General features: G+C 40.4%; 1 protein-coding gene across 2 annotated transcripts; it reads right to left on the minus strand.

Moving 5' to 3' along the window:
* Positions 1–754: 754 nt before the first annotated feature.
* On the minus strand, positions 755–15474 carry LOC139469006 (serine-aspartate repeat-containing protein E-like). 2 transcript variants are annotated; one of them, XM_071251152.1, is made up of 12 exons: positions 15404–15474; positions 11924–12006; positions 11318–11545; positions 11068–11142; positions 10502–10621; positions 8366–8498; positions 7400–7554; positions 4870–4986; positions 2551–2598; positions 2064–2108; positions 1122–1424; positions 755–987 (listed from the first exon to the last, which is right to left on the minus strand). In XM_071251152.1, coding segments are annotated over exons 1-12 (1332 nt in total). In that variant the 5' UTR covers positions 15405–15474; the 3' UTR covers positions 755–963. The 2 variants fall into 2 exon arrangements, with proteins under 2 accessions (XP_071107253.1, XP_071107245.1); XM_071251144.1 differs by lacking the exon at positions 15404–15474 and adding an exon at positions 13039–13291 and having other exon boundaries at positions 1122–1409.
* Between the last annotated feature and the right edge of the window lie 2763 nt (positions 15475–18237).

The following is an 18237-nucleotide window of genomic DNA, read 5'->3' on the forward strand; positions in this document are numbered from 1 at the left end:
AGACAAGATGGCACCGACAGCCCCTTGACCACCGAGGCCCTGCCCAAGTGGTGTATTGAACACAAAAAAACAAGATCAGACAGTAGGTATTTGGTGGGGAGAGCTTTGGCCACCACCTCCTGCCGCAAGTTGTGTTACATATGTACCAAGTCTAGATCACAGTAGGGAGAGCTTTAACCTCTGCGCTGTTTGCCCCTGTAAGCTTTGGTCAATTAGCAATTGAGTATCTTGCATATCCTGTCCCTGGCACCACTTTTGAATATTTGACAGATTTTGAGAAATGTCAACAGGATGATTCTTTATCTAGTCAAACCATGTAAGTTTCATTCATCATAAATCTGTATTCCTCTGCTTCAACAATTAATATTAACCATTAACATGATTACTGTATATTCAATACCAAATAAAACCTCTAAATGATTGCAGTAAGAAATTTAGAGAAACCGGTGATTCCAGCATTATTACATAATCTTAAATGAATGCGTGAGTGGGTGAGTATAGTTTTATGCCGTTTTTAACAATACTCCAGCAATATCTCGGCAGGAGACACCAGAAATGGGCTTCATACATTGTACCCATGTCGGGAATTGAACCCAGGTCTTCAGCGTGACGAACGAACGCTTAAACCACTAGACTACCCAACCACTCCCTTGAATGAATGAAAAGCATAGGGTACTGTGAAAGACAAAACAAACAAAAGAAATCTTACATAACAGTTTGTTTTATGTCACATTTAGATGGAAGGTTTCCTGTATGTACAGATGCATGGATCATGCAGCTGTTGGTTTAGACGTAGACATAGCACTTCCTGCTCAGCTCACAGGGCAACAGGCACATGCACACTTCTCCTGGAGGCTGCGAAAACGAGATTGAGCAACTCGATTTCGATCAATCTCATCTCTGAAGTTGCAGTTCTGATCAATCATTGGCTGTCGGGTCATCAGGGTTAGTACCTTTCTCCTTTTACTTCTTGTCCCCGTTGGTGACCTGCAACATAAAAAGTAACCATTCCAGGAAGGTGTACATTTCTGGTGGGTGGGTGGGGTTTTCCATGATCATGATGAGTCCATTTATTTACATCATTTTAACTCCCAAAAGAAGCCTGGTCATGTAGACATTACCTTTTTACTACCATTTGTGGGGGTTTTGGTTTCCGATTTTTTATCTCCATTCGCCACTTGATTATTCTTTTGATCTGGCTTCTTATCTCCAGCTTCAGTGGGTGCAGATTTAGAGTCTGTGGCCTTTTTAGGTCCTGAGGACACATTAGGCTTGGATTCTTGAGGAGCAGAGTTTTCTTTACCGGCGGTGTGTTTAGGCGTGCTGCACTTGAGAGCTGTGGGCTTGCTGGTGGATTTCGGGGGAGATCGGACAGAAACTTGTGCAGCTTTAAGCGGAGAGGCTTTAGTCTGAAACAGTAGACACTATCATGGCAGAAAATGAAGCTAGACAATCATTTTACTAGGGCTGTGTATAAGCAAATAAAATGTCTTGGAATATATTGTGATACAGTTACCTGTATTACGACATATTGGGAGTGTTCGACACTGTATTGTTTGTTTGTTGTTTAACGCCTCACCCAGCAATATTCCACCTATATGACTGGTCTGAAAATATTCCAGTCTGGACCAGACAATCCAGTGATTGACACCATGAGCATCATTCCAAGCAAGTAGGATATGATGACATTCATCAAGCAATATGATGACATTCATCAACCAAGTCAGCGAGAGACTGACCACCCGATCCAATAAGTTGCTTCTTACAACAAGCCTTTTACGGCAAGAATGGGTTGTGAAGACCTATTCTACCCTGGATCTTCAAGGCAATATTGTAATTCATAATTGAAAAACGTATTGCAGTATACCAATAATACTATGCAGTCCTACATTTTACTTCTTACTGCATGTTGATGAAATCTGAAAATGATCTTTGAATTGTATGTGGCATCCAATCATGCCGTACTTGTTGTCCTTACAGATTATTTAAACACTTCATGCCTTACTATAGTAGCCTTCTCAACTTCAACAGTACATTTACATTCTTCACCAAAGCGTACAAACCTGTTCTTTGGCACGAGAGGAGTCGACGCCTTTAGCGGTTTCGGGCTTTGGAAAGACAGTAATAAGAAACATTTCATTCCATTATTTTAGATCACAACAACGAGTTTACACAAAATTAAGCACAAACAAAACTAAAAATTACAGGCAGTAAATGTGTACAAAACAAATGTAAATTGTCTTAGTATTATAAAAGTTCTCTAAATGGGACGACAAATAAATGCTGAGATATTCTGATGTCACTATCGGTCCAGGGTGCCGTTGCACAAATCGATGTTAGCGATAAGGTGATCGTAGCTCCCATACCTTAACATAGACTTACGACAGTCGTAGAGCTAAGACTGTTTTGTACAACGGCACCCAGCTACATGAGCTGAGTGTGACCTGGGGTAAATGAAAGTAGTTTTGTTAAAATCCTGGTACATGATGTGATTAACATGATCCAAGTCTTATCAAAATTGTTCTCATGGTAATCATGCCGAAAACTAACCTTGTTTTCTTTGCCTTCATCTTTGACACTGCTTTTAGAAGACTGAGACTGCAAAGAAAAAACAAATGTTATTAGTTAAGAAAAATGATTATTATGAAGTATCCAAATATTGAAAACATCGTGCATGGAGTTTAACCATACTTCTAATAAAGAGGGATAGTGATGTGAAACGGGATCTAATGTCGCTTTCAACATTGAAGTCATATAGAGATGTACCGCAATACAGGTTAAAGGATGGCAATATATTGCAGTACAAAATCCAGGTCAATACACAGCCCTACTTGAAGTACCAACTGTGTGATGACCTCAAGTTTGTTAGTTGTTTTATGGCGCACTCAGCAATATTCCAGCTGTATGACGGCGGTCTGTAAATAATCGAGTCTGAACCAGACAATCCAGTGATTTACATCATGAACATCAATCCACAAAATTGGGATCGATGACATGCATCAACTAAGTCAGCGAGTCTGACCACCTAATCCTGTTAGTCACCTTTTACGACAAGCATGGGTTACTGAAGACCTATTCTACTCCGGATCTTCACGGGTCATATAAAGATGTGCATACATGCGTAATGGTCTGTTCTTATGCCAGTTTTAAAGGGCCAGATCACCGAGATACCACCTCTTTTCACAAGCACAGGACGTGACCTAACTTGCATCAGGTGCATGTTGACATGATAACCAAGATGCACCTGACTGATCCAGGTTGCACCCTGGTCATATAAATTTATCCAAGCTAAAACATAGGCCAATCTTCTGTAGGGGTCACATAAATTACCATTGTATTGGTGTGAAACATAACAGGAGCCTGCACATAACCTTGAAGTTAAAGATGTAGGTGTGCAGTATTACTGGTATACTGGTATATTGTGGTGCAAATTCTCAGCATTACAGATTGCGATATGTTTGTAAATGTAGCAAAATATTGGGGCAAATATAAGTATATTTATGTGTTCCTAATCGATATTGCGGTGGAAAATAGTATTTTCTGATAAAACTTGCCTCTGATGATCTTTTTATCTATTAGTGAGTTGGGTTTAACACAGCTTTAAACAGTATTCCAGTTATATCGCGGCGTGTCAGGTTAATGTGGGAGGAAAACCTGAAGTTATGCAGGTCTCAGACGTTTACCACTTCAGTAAACCCACGAGCATGGGTAGGATGCTGATAAACCTAGAAACATAATCCGGGCAAACCGGGATTCGAACCCACAACCATAGGTTTCTGGTGTGCCCAAGGGATGCAACTCTGCACAGCGAATCGCCGCGCCTTAGACGACTGGGCCACCCATGCCCCATCTCCCACTTTTTATCTATTAGTGTGTACACATCGCGGACTATCAAGCTTCTCAGAGGGAAAAGGAAAAATAGTGAGGGACACTGACTGATGGTATCTGACATTAATACAGGGCATAACTCTGATTAAGTCATGAAAATGTAAATTGGCAATATATTGCAATACATATCGCAATACAGGTTAAAGTATGGCAATATATTACAATAAATCCAGGTCAATTCACAGCCCTACTTGAAGTACCAACTGTGTGATGACCTCATGTTGTTTAATACCACAGTCATCAATATTCCAGCTATATGACTGCAGTCTGCCAATAATCAAGTCTGGACCAGACAATCCAGTGATTGACATCGACGCGAAACAATTTTCTGACGACACCTCATTACAGGTCACACCAAAACAACCTTTCGCAAACTTTGACATACCAAGAAAATTACCAAGAAGAAGTCAACATTAGCCAATCAGAAAGCAGCTTTCTTGAGCTGTGTGGCACTAGTTTCAAACTAGCGACTTTTTACAAAGTTCACAATTAAAAATTTGAAAACTGAACAAAACATTCTAAAATGTTATTAAGATGGCCTAGATTGTATGACAGTATTTCCTATGGGCAATGTAAAGTCTCTTTCATTCAAATGCCACTGAAGCAAGTGACTAGGATTTTGATGCAATCAGTCATACAGCCCCTAACTGTCATTGGGAAAACCCCATGTTAACCTTTTCGAGGTAGCATGATTAGAAAACACATCTGGATAGTCACTTTCCTTATCTGGTAAGCGACGCTCTGATTTAAAGCAATGAAAGATCCTTCGGACGTAATGGGATGTCCTCAGATCTTTGTTCAGCAGTAGTGAGAACCAAGATCTGATTTGAATGAAATTGAAAAACCTCTGAAGCTAAGAAACAACTTTCAACTATCCAGATGTTTTACAAAACGATAAATATTCCCAATTTGCCTGCAACGGATAATTTGAAATCCTATATGAAACACTGTCATGTGGTATGGTCCAGAAGTCATGCCTACCTTGGTGCGGGTTTTCACCTGAATGGTGCCGCCCAGAGTAGTCTCGAACTCAATGTCACTCTCTGTATCCCCCTCTCGGTACTCCTCACTGTCTGTGCTGTTTCCACTCTGATTGGGCTGAAAACAACACAACATCAGCTGCATGAATCTGAAGAGAGTTGGTGTTGATGCCAATTTTAGCAATATTCCAGCAATATCACGACAGAAATGGGCTTCACAAATAGTACCCATGTGGGCAATAAAACCCAAGCCTTTGGCATGACGAGCGAACACTTTAACCACTAGGCTACCCTACCACCCTGTATGGAAGTGAAGCTATGTTTTGCTAACATTACCGGTACTGCAAAATAACCTGCACTGTTGGAAATTATCAAAAAGTTATTGAAACAAGTGATGGACAGGGGGGATTTTATGGCAGCTTGTTTGGAATTGTCTCTACAGTTGTAGAGCTACTTTTGACATTCCATCTGTTTCACACCAGTTCTTGGCCTAACAAACATGTAATTACCAAACAAGGAAGTAGTGGACTATAAATATCTTAACCTTTGGTTGAAGGAAAATTCTCTTCCCTTGTGTCCCTTCTGTTGAAATGCTTACCGAACATTCTTTTACAAAAGCATAAACTAAACAGACATGAGAGTGTAACTGTGCATTCTGCAATATTTCAGGTGCCCGTAAATTATAGAGACTGGATCAGCCAAATCCGTGACTGATATGAGCAACTATCCATGCTGTTTGGAGTTGGCGTTGCCTGTTTGTTTGTTGTTTAACGCCACATGATTGACACCATGAGCATCAAACCTGACAATCTGATCCCATTCGTCTTTTACAAGCGTAGTCACCTTCAACAGCAAGCATGGGTTGCTGAAGATCTATTCTAACACAGATCTTCACTGGCGTTGCAGCATGCACGCTATCAACCAAGTGAGCCTGGTCTGTACAATCGAGACATCTCCTGATCCATTCAGTTGCCTGTTATAATTGAGTGAGTGAGTTGGGCTTAACGCCGCTTTTAACAGCATTCCAGTTATATCGCGGCGTGTCAGCTTAATTAGGGAGGAAAGCACCAAGTGATGCAGGTCTCAGAAGTTAACCATGTCGGTGAAAACCCATGAGCATGGTGCTGACAAACCTAGAAACATAATCGGGGCGAACCGGAATTAGAACCCACAATCATAGGATGCTGACGTGTGCAAGAGACGCAACTCTGCACAGCGAATCCCTGCGCCAGAGACTGCTGGGCTACCCATGCCCCCTGCCTGTTATAACCAAGCAAAGACTGCAAGGGACCAATTCTAAAATCCTCACAGGTTCCCAATGTAGTCGCCTCTTAGGACCAGCAATGGGGTGCACACTGAGCCACAAGTGAGTATGTTTTTATGCTGCTTTTTGCAATATTCTAGCACTAACACTCACTTCTGATTAGTTAAGGAGCAGGCAATTCATTTCCATAAAGCCCGCCCTGAAATCATTCGGAACACACCTTAGTTAACTTGCTTATACAGTCGTGCCTCGTTTATACGGACACTTGCGTCATTTCACATTTCGTCCGTATAAATGAATTTCCGTATAACTGAAACCAGCTTCTTACTGGAAGAGTTACTTCCCTTCAATTATGCAACTCATGACAGATGACAAAGTGTGTCATGGAAGTTTGAACTGTCACCAATTGTTAATTTTACTATGGTATGTCCAAATTCAGTGCCATACTTACAGGCCATACTTACACAACTTTGACCTCTGACCTCCACAGACGCCATATTTATCGAAGGGGATTACATGTACAATAAACAAGCTCGTCTCAAACGTAACTCAGTGTCACTTGGTTAATTGACTTCTCACGAATCAAAGGATTACCACCAGCGGAAGTGTATTGTCCGGATAAGTGAGACAATTTTGTGTGCATTTCAGTGTTTTGTGTATTTGTGTATGAAAATGACTGTCCGGTTCCGGAAACTGAATTTCCGGATATATGGGTAAATTTATATAGTAATTATTTCGTTTGGAATGAAAATCGTCTGGGAACCGAGGTTTCCGGATATCTGAAGTCCGTATAAGCGGAGCATGACTGTATTCCATAAGTATCTTTGAGGTGATATGAACTGATGTTTATCCGAATGTATTGGGTAAAGGGAAGTAACAGGGTTCATTTTTGTCGTCTGCTCGCGGTCAAAATGGCTGAAAGTGTTTTTACTTGGTGAAAGTTTAGACACATATTCCTGGTTTGTATGAATGAATGTTAGTGACATATGTTCATTGCCAACCGATCCCTTGGGGCATATGGCAAGATGTACCCTCTCTGTGTAACACACTGCACATCACACTGTATACCTCTTGAGACAGGTTGACAACTTGTTTTGTACCCATGCAGGGAATCTAAAACAGGCCTCTTCCCCGACGAGTGAACACTTTGGCATCTTGGCTACCTCATGGCCTGAACAGAGCCATATAGCTCTGCATTGAATAAGTTTCAAGTCACGGTAGGGTCAAGTAGAGGTAAGGCGAAATAGGGTTAATTTAGTGTCCAAACCTTAAAATCTGGGTCCTCATCACTGACATACTTGTCAAGGTCCATGTTGTTGAGGTCTTCAGTCTCGGAATCAGATTCCGACTCTGACAGAATGTCTTCGTATTTGCGCTTCTTCTCCTCATCCTCTGCCTTGTTAGGACTTGTCACCAACTGTCCTGTAATGGCAGTTTTCTGGATATTCTTTCAATATTATCCTTTCATGTAAAGATAAGTAGTTCTGCTTGGAGACTAGATATTCTTCAGCCAGCAAAACCAGATACACGTGTACTTTTTAATAAATACTGAGCCTAAATATTGTTTTACCCCCCAAAAAACCCACTTTCATTAAAATCAGATCTGAGTTCTTGTTACTGCTAAATAAAGATCTGAGGACATCCCATTACGGGTCATTTCAGAAAGACCTTTCATCTGACCAATCAAAGCTTGGCCTACCAATTCATGAAAGTGACAGTCGGGGTATTCCGAAAGACAGTTAGAGCCTGTACGACTGATTCCGTCAAAATTAATGTCCATCTCTCGCTTCCTTGGGATAAACATTTGAACAGAGGAGACGTTGCACAGTACGTGGGAAGCACTGCCTTACAATCTCAACCATATATTACACATTCCAGAATGTTCGTTTGTTCAGTTTTCAAAATTTTAATCGAGAACTTTGTCAACATATTTTCAAGCATAGTCTGAAATGGAAGTCGCCAGTTTGAAACAATTGCCGCAAAACTCAAGTGAGCTGCTTTTAAATTGGCTGATGTCGACTTCTTGTTAGTCATTTCAGTGGTCGGTAAAAGTTTGGGAAAGGTCGTTTTGATGTGACCCGTAATGGGATGTCCTCAGATCTTTGTGAAGTGGCAGCAAGAACTCAGATCTGATTTTAAAGAGATTTGTTTTTCCCACAATTTTTTTAGCACAATTTCAATAAAATCTGGATACTATTCTGCCTCACGAATAACATGAAAGTAAATATAAAACCTTTGCTGTGTCCGCTGATATCTATATGAAACTTGCGCCTCAGTCCCGGCATCAGTTCTGCCAGGCCAAAGTAGTTTATAGTCCTCTGAAACTTGCTTACTAATCCAGTTTTTATCTTCTTACGTGGCGACACCTATCACAGAAAGATAAACATAATACATTCTACATAAAATAAGATTAAATTAACTGTTCAGAGTGCAACTTAAACAAACGGATAAGTTTCAAAACCCAATGTCAGAAGATAATGTCAACCACCTACAACATGAACTGGATAAAGCAGAAGATGCTATATCATCTAAACCTGTTTTTCAATGCTGTAGTCAGAGTAAGTATTGTTTAACACTCCTTTTAGCAATATTCCAGCAATATCAGGGCGAGGGGACACCAGAAATGGACTTCACACATTGCACCCATTTTGGGAATCGAACCCGGGTCTTCGGCATGACAAGCAAACACTTTAACCACAAGGCTATCCTCCTCCGCCCCCAATGCGGTAAGAAGTGTTTCAGTTATATCACAGCAACCTATGAATACTTTACTGGAAAGTATATTGATGGTTCGTGTTACTAAATCATGCATGAAATAAATTCCAAGTCACATGTGCATTTCAATTCTCTTACCAAAACAATATAGCTCTGCACAGTTAAGCCAACAATGCAAGTGCTGTGCAGAGTAAATTGGCTTCAGTCTTGCTTTTGAAAAGAGGCAAAATTAAGAGAGAGTGCTGTTAGCAATATTCCAGCAATATTCCAGCAATATCACAGTGGGATAAAGTTAAGAGAGAAAGGTTGTGTTGCTACAGTTGAGTTACAAAATACAAATTGCAAGCTTGATTAGATGAGAAGCCAGCATTTATCAAAGCCTAGATTACAAAATAAAATGCCTCATTTGTATGAAGCCAATCACACTCCTACCCAGGGTTCCTTGCGGCCAGCAGAGTACCTCTGTCACATCATCACATTTTACACAATCCATTCATGTTTTTTCATGTTTCATTTTGAAACATTAGGACATTTTCATTGAGAAAATATCCTAAAACGTGAAAAAACTATATCCATATGCAGATTTATCCTCCACATCCTGTCCTAGAAGCCCAACGGAGAGTTGGCGATATATACGGTCACTTTGAGGTGTAAATCTTTTGTCATGGACCTAACTGTAGTGGGTAAATCCATACAATCATGCAAAACAATATGTAAAGCGCACCGAAAGGCTTGCATTATGCTTGTCTGTTCATATTTCAGAAGATGTGTATTTATTTACATACAAAAGAAAAGTCTGGCCACATAAGCCTACACCTGCGGGGTGGTCACTGAAGCAGGAACGGAATACGGCGAGCAGTGGTTGGCTCTATTGGGTGTCGGCTATTGTTTACTGTCATATGAGTATTTTATTGTTGAACAATGATTGTGACTGAGTTTCTCTTGACATTTGGTAGATGGTCATTGCATTGTATTTGGGCAGTGATTAGTCGTCAAAATGTAGTGCTATTTAATGTAAGCAGCCGTCTGTAAGTTACTTTATTTAGATGCTATTATGTGGCTTGTAAACTTCCAGTATACCGTGGACTTAGGTAGAATATACTGTGTTCTTGTGCGTTAAGGCTGGTGAGGGCACTGTGTAGAAATTTCCAGTAGGTAGTTAAGCTGTATGAAAGGGGACAATAGTGTGCTTACGCATCTTTCACACATTTCATCACATCAAGACCAGCTTTCGTGTGAGGATCACTCATCACCCCTGAATCCCTGCCTTGGCCTGTCTCTGAAGCTTGGCTGGTGTCGGCGCTGGGTGAATACATATCATTATTACTGACTTTTGCTGTCACCACCGTATTTTGTATACTGACCACTGCCATCATATTATGTATTGCCACTGAATATTGTAGTACCACTATTGTGTACTGCCATTGTTATAGCTGTGCAGTAATTTGTATCAACTTGTAAACGTTTAACATTTATTGATTGTATACCATTAGTTGTTTGTTTGCTGGTTTCACACTTAGTCCTTTTTTTGTACAGATGTTTGCGGTGATATATTATTAAAATTTGGGATCCTGAGTTGAGTCTTATGACAAATATGGGGTTGGCGAGATCCAGAATCCCAACAGGGTCATTCTGCAACTGGAATTTCATCTACCTTTCTCCTAGACTGTATTTCAGTCTGCTTTTCCGGAGACAGGCAGCCATTCTTCTTCGAGTGGTCAGTTGTATCTGCTAAGTGATGGAGGTACGACTGGACACCTTGCATTATATAAACCTACAAAATGGTTCACTAAACTGATCACATGTTCATTTTGCATGACAAACTTGGAACTGATACATGCACCAAAAAGGGCAAAATAGAGAGCTCAGATTGATACTTGATGGAAACGTAGCTGGGATTATCTACAAAACTTCTGTCCATGGCCGTCTGGTCTCCTTGGAGATTTACATTCACCAAATTATTGACCGGTGACATTATGCACGATCATACAGCCAACATGAGCCAAATTAAAACATGCTCAAGGACACAATTTCATGCTTACCATTACGTTTTGGACTAAAGACGCCAATGAAAGGATGTCAACACAAAAACAAATGTTTTTATGCTTAATCATATGCTAATGAAAGTGAAAAGCATGTTCAGAAAAACTCAAAATCAAACACCTAAATGAACTGCCTATTACATGTATGGAATTCAATAGTCCATGAAATAGCCCTTACCAGAATTTCCAGTGGTTTGGTAAAGACAACAAGTATTCTGAACAATGTGCCCTTGGCATTGCCTCTCTCATGTTTCTGAAAACAAAATTGGACAACTTTCAACAAGCTTCACAAAAATTAATTAAAATATTCACACACATACAACCATTTTCCTGAGACATTCCTGGACATTCTGCCTACATGGAGAAGTTGAACTTGCGATGACATTAAATTATCCAATATATGAAATCTACTGTCTTCAACTTTCTACCTCGATGTGATGCTTGCTTATGACAGTGCTCGTTCCATTCTGTCCGCTCTTTGCCTCTATCTGTCTTTTCTTCCTCAAGTCTGGTCTCACCAAGAACAGCACTGCCTCACTCACTCCACAAGCTCGATCTAATGACCACATGACCACCTGACCGGGCAGGGAACACAGCACGAAACCGATCTTCCTCTGGACAAAACCTCTCACACGACGCTTCCCACGGTGCAGCATCTGAAATGACATCACAGATTAACTATACTTATATTTAAGAATTGGGTGTCTTTGAATTTCTTTCGTTTGTTTGTTGTTTAACGCCACCTCAGCTACATGACAGCAGTCTGTAAATGATGAGTCTGGAACAGACACATCATGAGCATCAATCTATGCAATTGGGATACGATGACATGTATCATCTAAGTCAATGAGCCTGACCACTTGATCTCGTTAGTTGCCTCCAACGACAAGCACTGTCGCCTTTTATGGAAAGCATGGGTTGCTGAAGACCTACTCTGACTCAGATCCTAACGGGTTTAACTTCTTTTGAGTAGTATATATCAATGCATAGCTCTCACTGCTCTCTTCAACTTTTTATTTCTTCTTATACTTTACCTTTCTTGACGTCACAATTACAGTGGACCAGGTCTGTGTTACTTTCACTACAGCTGCAGCATAAAGTGCGTCAACCCTTGGCACTACAAATAAGGGGAAAAAATTCAGCTGACCACATTCTGACACCACAATCGTCACTTTATTTTTTAAGGCAAGCATTGATGAGTTTGGTTTAACGCCCGAAGAAAATTTGCATGTTTATATACGACTGAAAGAAAGGAGTGAGTGAGTTGGGTTTTAAAGACTAGAGTATTCCAGTTATATCACAGAGTGTCAGCTTAATGGTGGAGGAAAGCCCCAAGTGATGCAGGTCTCAGATGTTTACCACTTCAGTGAAACCCACGAGCATGGGTATGGTGCTGACAAACCTAGATACATAATCTGGGCGAACCGGGATTCGAACGCACAATCATAGGTTTCTGGCGTGCCCAAGGGACACAACTCTACACAGTGAATCGTAAACGACTGGGCAACCCGCGCCACCAGAAAGTTCAGGACTACCCGATTATTTATATTACTATAGCTAATCTGTCAGGGCGTTGCAGATTATCTGTAGTAATGTGAAAGAATCGTTTGGTCTTGGAACTGTTTTTAGTAACATAAAAGACGTCCAAATGCTGATGACAACTATACACAGGTATCCACATGGACAAAAATAACCACCACTTACTATATATTGATAAACTAGACAGTTTTCTTGCACTAACAGATATGGTCTTCACACATTGTACCCATGTCGGGAATCAAACCCGGGTTTTCGGCGTGACGAGCTAACGCTTTAACCACTAGGCTACCCGACCGCCCCAGATATTTCGAGTGAGTATGGTTTTACTCCGCTTTTAGCAATATTCCAGCAATATCACGGCGGGGGACACCAGAAATAAGCTTCACACATTGTACCCATGTCGGGAATCGAACAGGGTCTTCGGCGTGACGAGCTAACCCTTTAACCACAAGGCTACCCCGACCGCACCAAGATATTTCGAAGATACATTGCATTATATGAACAAATAGAAGCGGCGGTGCTTATTTTATTCCAGGTGTGTATATATATACGTGGATTAACAACTTGATTGTTGAATAAACTGTTTCACATCAAGCAGATCGTGTCTCACCGATTATCTTCGACCTCAACTTGAACGGCAAGTCCCGAGTCAAGGATGAAACGCGCCTCTTGACAATGAAGAAAACTCGCTCGCCTCGACTCAAAACTCTGTCAAGCAAGGGACTCTTTCTCTTGATGATGCCATATAGAGTGACGACAAAGCTGACGAGAGGAATGGCGAGCACTCGCTCCACAAACCCCGAGCTACCAGGTGGCTTGGGGTGAAAATTGGGACTCACACTTTCAGCTCCGACCGACGACATAGCTTACTTCGTAAGTCCTGCTCGCGGAAGGGGCCAAACTAACACGTGCGTGTCACTCCGAGTTGTTTTGCATGGGCGAATCTATTCGTGCAAGGGGTATAGGTGGGGCACGTCAAATTCAAACGACAAATGCGTTTGATCAAAATGAATTGTTTTAATATATGTCGGTATGAGTTGTGTTAAGAGTGGCTCTCTGCTTGTTGAATTACATGAACAATTAACTACATGACGTATGTTACCAACAGACAATAACACGACTACCCTATTTGAATAATGGTATCGTTATTTGTCGTCACAATGTTTCGCGGGAAATTTAATGTTGACACAGACAATAGTTTCCAAGGGGGCATTCAGGGTGTGGTTGATGGTTCTGTGTTTGACATGACTAAAGTTAATTCTGTATGCATTAGTACTTGTTAACTGAAACCAGGCTATTATGCCACATAACACAAGTCTCAAAAGCGCATGTTAGAATTCACTCTACAAAGGCAGAATGTCGATCACAGACGAAAATTTATAGAGTATACGTTCTTAGGTATTAGATAGGGTGGGATTGAAGTTAAATTGCTGAAACAAATGTCGACAAAAGAGAAAATATATAAATGAATTGTTTACGTATACAAGGCCGTAGTTAACTTTTTTGGACGGGGGGAGGGGCAAATAAGATTATTCATTCTTATTCAAGTTAACTATCACAAGGAAAAATGTTTTCTATAAAAAATCCAGGGAGGGGGCAACTGCCCCCTGCCGCAGTTGTTGTTTCTAAAGACCGCCACCGTTGTCTAGTGTATGGAGAGTATACCGGGGAGCGGAATGCAGGAGGTTAAAAGTTGGTACTTCTTGTTACTACCCTGCCTGACGCTCGGCATTGTGTATCGAGTCAGATTCCGTCAGATTCCGTAATTAGGACCACAAACTCATCATTGAGCCATGATTGAATGATTGTTATACTTAACACAAGTCGGTTGAGCAAACAATCAAACAAAGCGGGTTGTAACTTAACACCTACATCGATCTCAGGCCCTCTATCTATTTGAATGAAAAGATTGGTTTGGTTGGTTTATCGTTTTACGCTGCACTCAGCAATATTCCAGCTGTATGAAGGCGGTCTGTAAATAATCGAATCTGAACCAGACAATCCAGTGATTGATATCATGAGCATCGACCAACGCAATTGGGATCGATGACATTCTTCAACCAAGTCAGCGAGCCTGACCACCCGATCCCGTTAATCGCCTCTTACAAGCATAGATGCCTCTTACGGCAAGAATGGGTTGCTGAAGGACTATTCTACCCAGGATCTTCACGAATGAAAAGAAGAATTATCAGAATTAATGAAAGCAATATCGTATGTATTGCTACTATAAGTGCGATAGAATAGTTTCAAATGCGATCCAAATGCAGCAAATGTCGTCGTAACAGAGGTTTTCAATGGAATCACCACAATGACGCTGCTGGAACCGACAGCATCGGCAACCGAACACATTCGGTCATATCCCTTACATTCCGCATTTCGGCGAACTTGAACAACACGTACTATCGCCACAGCCCGCGAAACATGGCTGACAGAGAAGGAAAACGGGGAAGTGATTTAATCAACGCTTGTTTCCAGAGAATGTAATTCTAATGAAGAAGTTAATGCGCACTAAACGTAAATTATAATTCCCCTTCCATACAGATTATTTATTTTCAGTAAAAATGTATTTTGTATGCATTATCGAAGTTATTTGATGGGAGACGAAAATTCTGTCAGTCAATGTTAACAGTAAGGAATTCGTCTGTGGTTGACTGTCACTTAAAGATAATATTAATTCATATGTATTCTATTAACATATACCACCACCAGATCCCGATGTGAGTGTTTTGGCTACCAAACAGTTGCCAAGATTGCTGGGATCTGGTGGGCAGATGGGCGAGATGTCAGGTGACATCTTGAGCGTGTTGGAGACCATACCTGACTACTGCCCATTTATATGCGATAACTGATACAAGAAACCACTCCCTCCCACTAGAGATAACACATTTTGATGCATATGGATACTAGTTGCCAAATGCCATGGATTTCAAGCTTAAAGGTCAAGACTTCAAGTCAGACAAATCACAAGAAATTACTTCGCTTCGCTGTTTTTCGGGAAAAGATGTTGTCAATTAACTAAGAATGGGCTTTTGACGGATAGAGCCGAAGTTATTCCACTGCATTTGACCGAGTCCCAAATTGTTACAACTAACGACCGGTGTCAAATCCTAATGTGTTTATTTTCGTTCACAAAATAAATGCATTCGGTTCCAACACGGAAGCTACCAATACGCCTTCATATTAAACCCATTACACGCTTTTTATTCAAATAAGAGGGCCTGGATATCAACAAGGATGAGGTGGCTCCTCCCACCACACACAGCTGTTCCTCTAACCCTACTGACCGTGTGGCCCGTGAAGATCCGGGATAGAATAGGTCTTCAGCAACCCATGCTTGCCGTTAAAGGCGATTATGCTTGTCTAAAGGGCGACTAACGGGATCGGATGGTCAGGCTCGCTGACTTGGTTGATGCATGTCATCGATCCCAATTGCGTGGATCAATGCTCATGTTGTCAATCATTGGATTGTCTGGTCCAGTCTCGTTTATTTATAGACGACCGTCATATAGCTGGAATATTGCTGAGTGCGGCGTTAAAGAACAAACAAACTGACCATGTGTACGCATATAACTTACTCCATTGTTGACACGTTTCCAACAAAAACAATTAACTGACTATTTTTAACTAAACAAACGATAGTTCTTTCTTGAACTATTTCCATTGATTCATAAAAAATGAATTGTTTGAGGAGATCGTGCGACATCTCATAATGAGGCCATATTATGGGTTGAGGTCAAAAGTCTGTAGTCAGAAAGATTTAGGGCCTTCATATTCAGTATAGTCATTGTATTATTGGCTGAGTTACCAAAAAACGCGAGTAGCGGACAAACTGTCAAATTTAATCTCAAATACGAAATCATCTCTTTGCAAATGGATCGGCAGTCTGTAGGGAAACGTGGGGACATGTGCAGTGGCTGTACTTAAGTACTTGTATGTTTCAACATCGGTTATACCTACTTGGATTGTCAGTCCAGATTTGAAGAGGTCGTATTAAGACGATGTCGTATTGGCCATTCTCGATATACTCATGAATATTTATTAAAAGGTGAGGATCCTCAATTCGGCATCCCTTGTGATGAAAGAATCACGGCCAAGCATGTCCTGCTTGACTGTATTGATTTTTCCATCACAAGGGATAAGTATTTTCAAGTTTCAGCTATGAAGGACCTTTTTATACAGGTAAGTACTCATTTTATTCTTAGTTCATTTAAAAAGAAATAGAATTATTTAGTGGCTATATCCTCGAAAGGGGTTAAAGTAGTTTAAAATTATTGTCCCCCTGAGAAGGTATGTTAGACCACGTCTTTCAAAGTAAATTTATTTCTACCACGTTTTTAATCGCAGAATATGTGTTCTTTTAATTTGGCTAAATTTGTCAATAATCGCCAACAGCTGAAGGGATGATGTAAATCCGGCTGGGGTCCATGCAGGTGGCAAAAGTACTGTAAGTCCCCATGGACCCTAGCATGGTGATCTCTTTTCCGTGGCTGGCGTTCTATAACTCATTGTTATCTTGTTTTGTTACGTATGGTGTCATATTTTTATGGTTATCTACTAGTTTCAAATAAAATCTGTGATAAGTCTAGTTATTTTACTGTCCTTCAACGGCAGGTTTTTATACAGACTAAATATATCTATTTTCAGAATAATGCTTTTTCTCGTCACGATATGGCTGAAATAATGCCGACGTGACGTTAAATTTTAATTCTCCCATAACAGGGCTTGATCTTCAATCGCCAGCAGTGGTTTATTCGCAGTGGTTTATTTTTTTTCACCTAATCTGATTGGCTGCCTGAGAGTGGAGAGATGTGTCATCGTGTTTTGATTGGCTGGCTAAGAATAATTGACGGCACTATTTTCGGATCGGGGATACCCGAGGTCGTCTAGTACAGGAACTCCCCAGCAGGCAAAACATTACCGTAGTGACAATGTTTCCATTGCCGAAAGTTGATGACCGAAGGAAAGTTTGTGGGGGAAGAAGGGGTATGATATATGGAGATATACCACAGAATTTCGGCTTCCCAATGTACCAGATTCAGTTGCAGAATGAGAAGACGGTAACCGAAGCGAGATACCGCATCGATATTACGGGACCAGGGGAGCAACTCCGGTACATTCTTTACTGGGCGTTTTCAAGGCTAATAACAAAGCTCATGAAACAGTTCATTAATTCATGTAAAAATACCGATGAAATAGTGAAACAAACCATATTGTTTGGTATTTTTAAAAAACAACAACTGTCAACCACATAAGAAATGTCACGTTCCAAAAAAGTTTTGATCTAGAGCCGATCGATCAAAAACATATTTCATAGATCTATTAAATTAATCGAGACTTAAATTTCATATTTTAAGAAAATAAACACTCAGATAATTTGGATCTAGAGCAATACTCAATTTTAATGCAGGAAACGATCAATCTTTGCTGGACGGACCGTACATCTCACGACCAAGATGTTTTGCAACCACAGCAGTTGTTTCCCCTTTCAACAGGTGGAGTTTACCAAGATCAATATAATTAATGTATTTTGGCCTATAATTATTTGGTATTTTTTAAACATTAAGACTTCAATTATTTAAACATACTATCTCAGGACAATTAAGAAACTCATTATGAAAACAACAACATTACCCCGTTAAGACTTGAATATATTAAATCATACCTAAATCTAAATAAACTCCAGAAAGTAATATATGTATTTATATTTTTTCTTAACTATTTTGATTTATTATAGGGAGCAGACAAAATGATGAAGTTCAAGATGGTGGGCACCAATCAACCTTTTTTAGGTATTTTTTTCAAAAGCAAT

The sequence above is a fragment of the Haliotis cracherodii genome, unplaced genomic scaffold (assembly GCF_022045235.1).
Source record: "Haliotis cracherodii isolate W230 unplaced genomic scaffold, xgHalCrac1.p SCAF_1, whole genome shotgun sequence".
NCBI lineage: Eukaryota > Metazoa > Mollusca > Gastropoda > Lepetellida > Haliotidae > Haliotis > Haliotis cracherodii.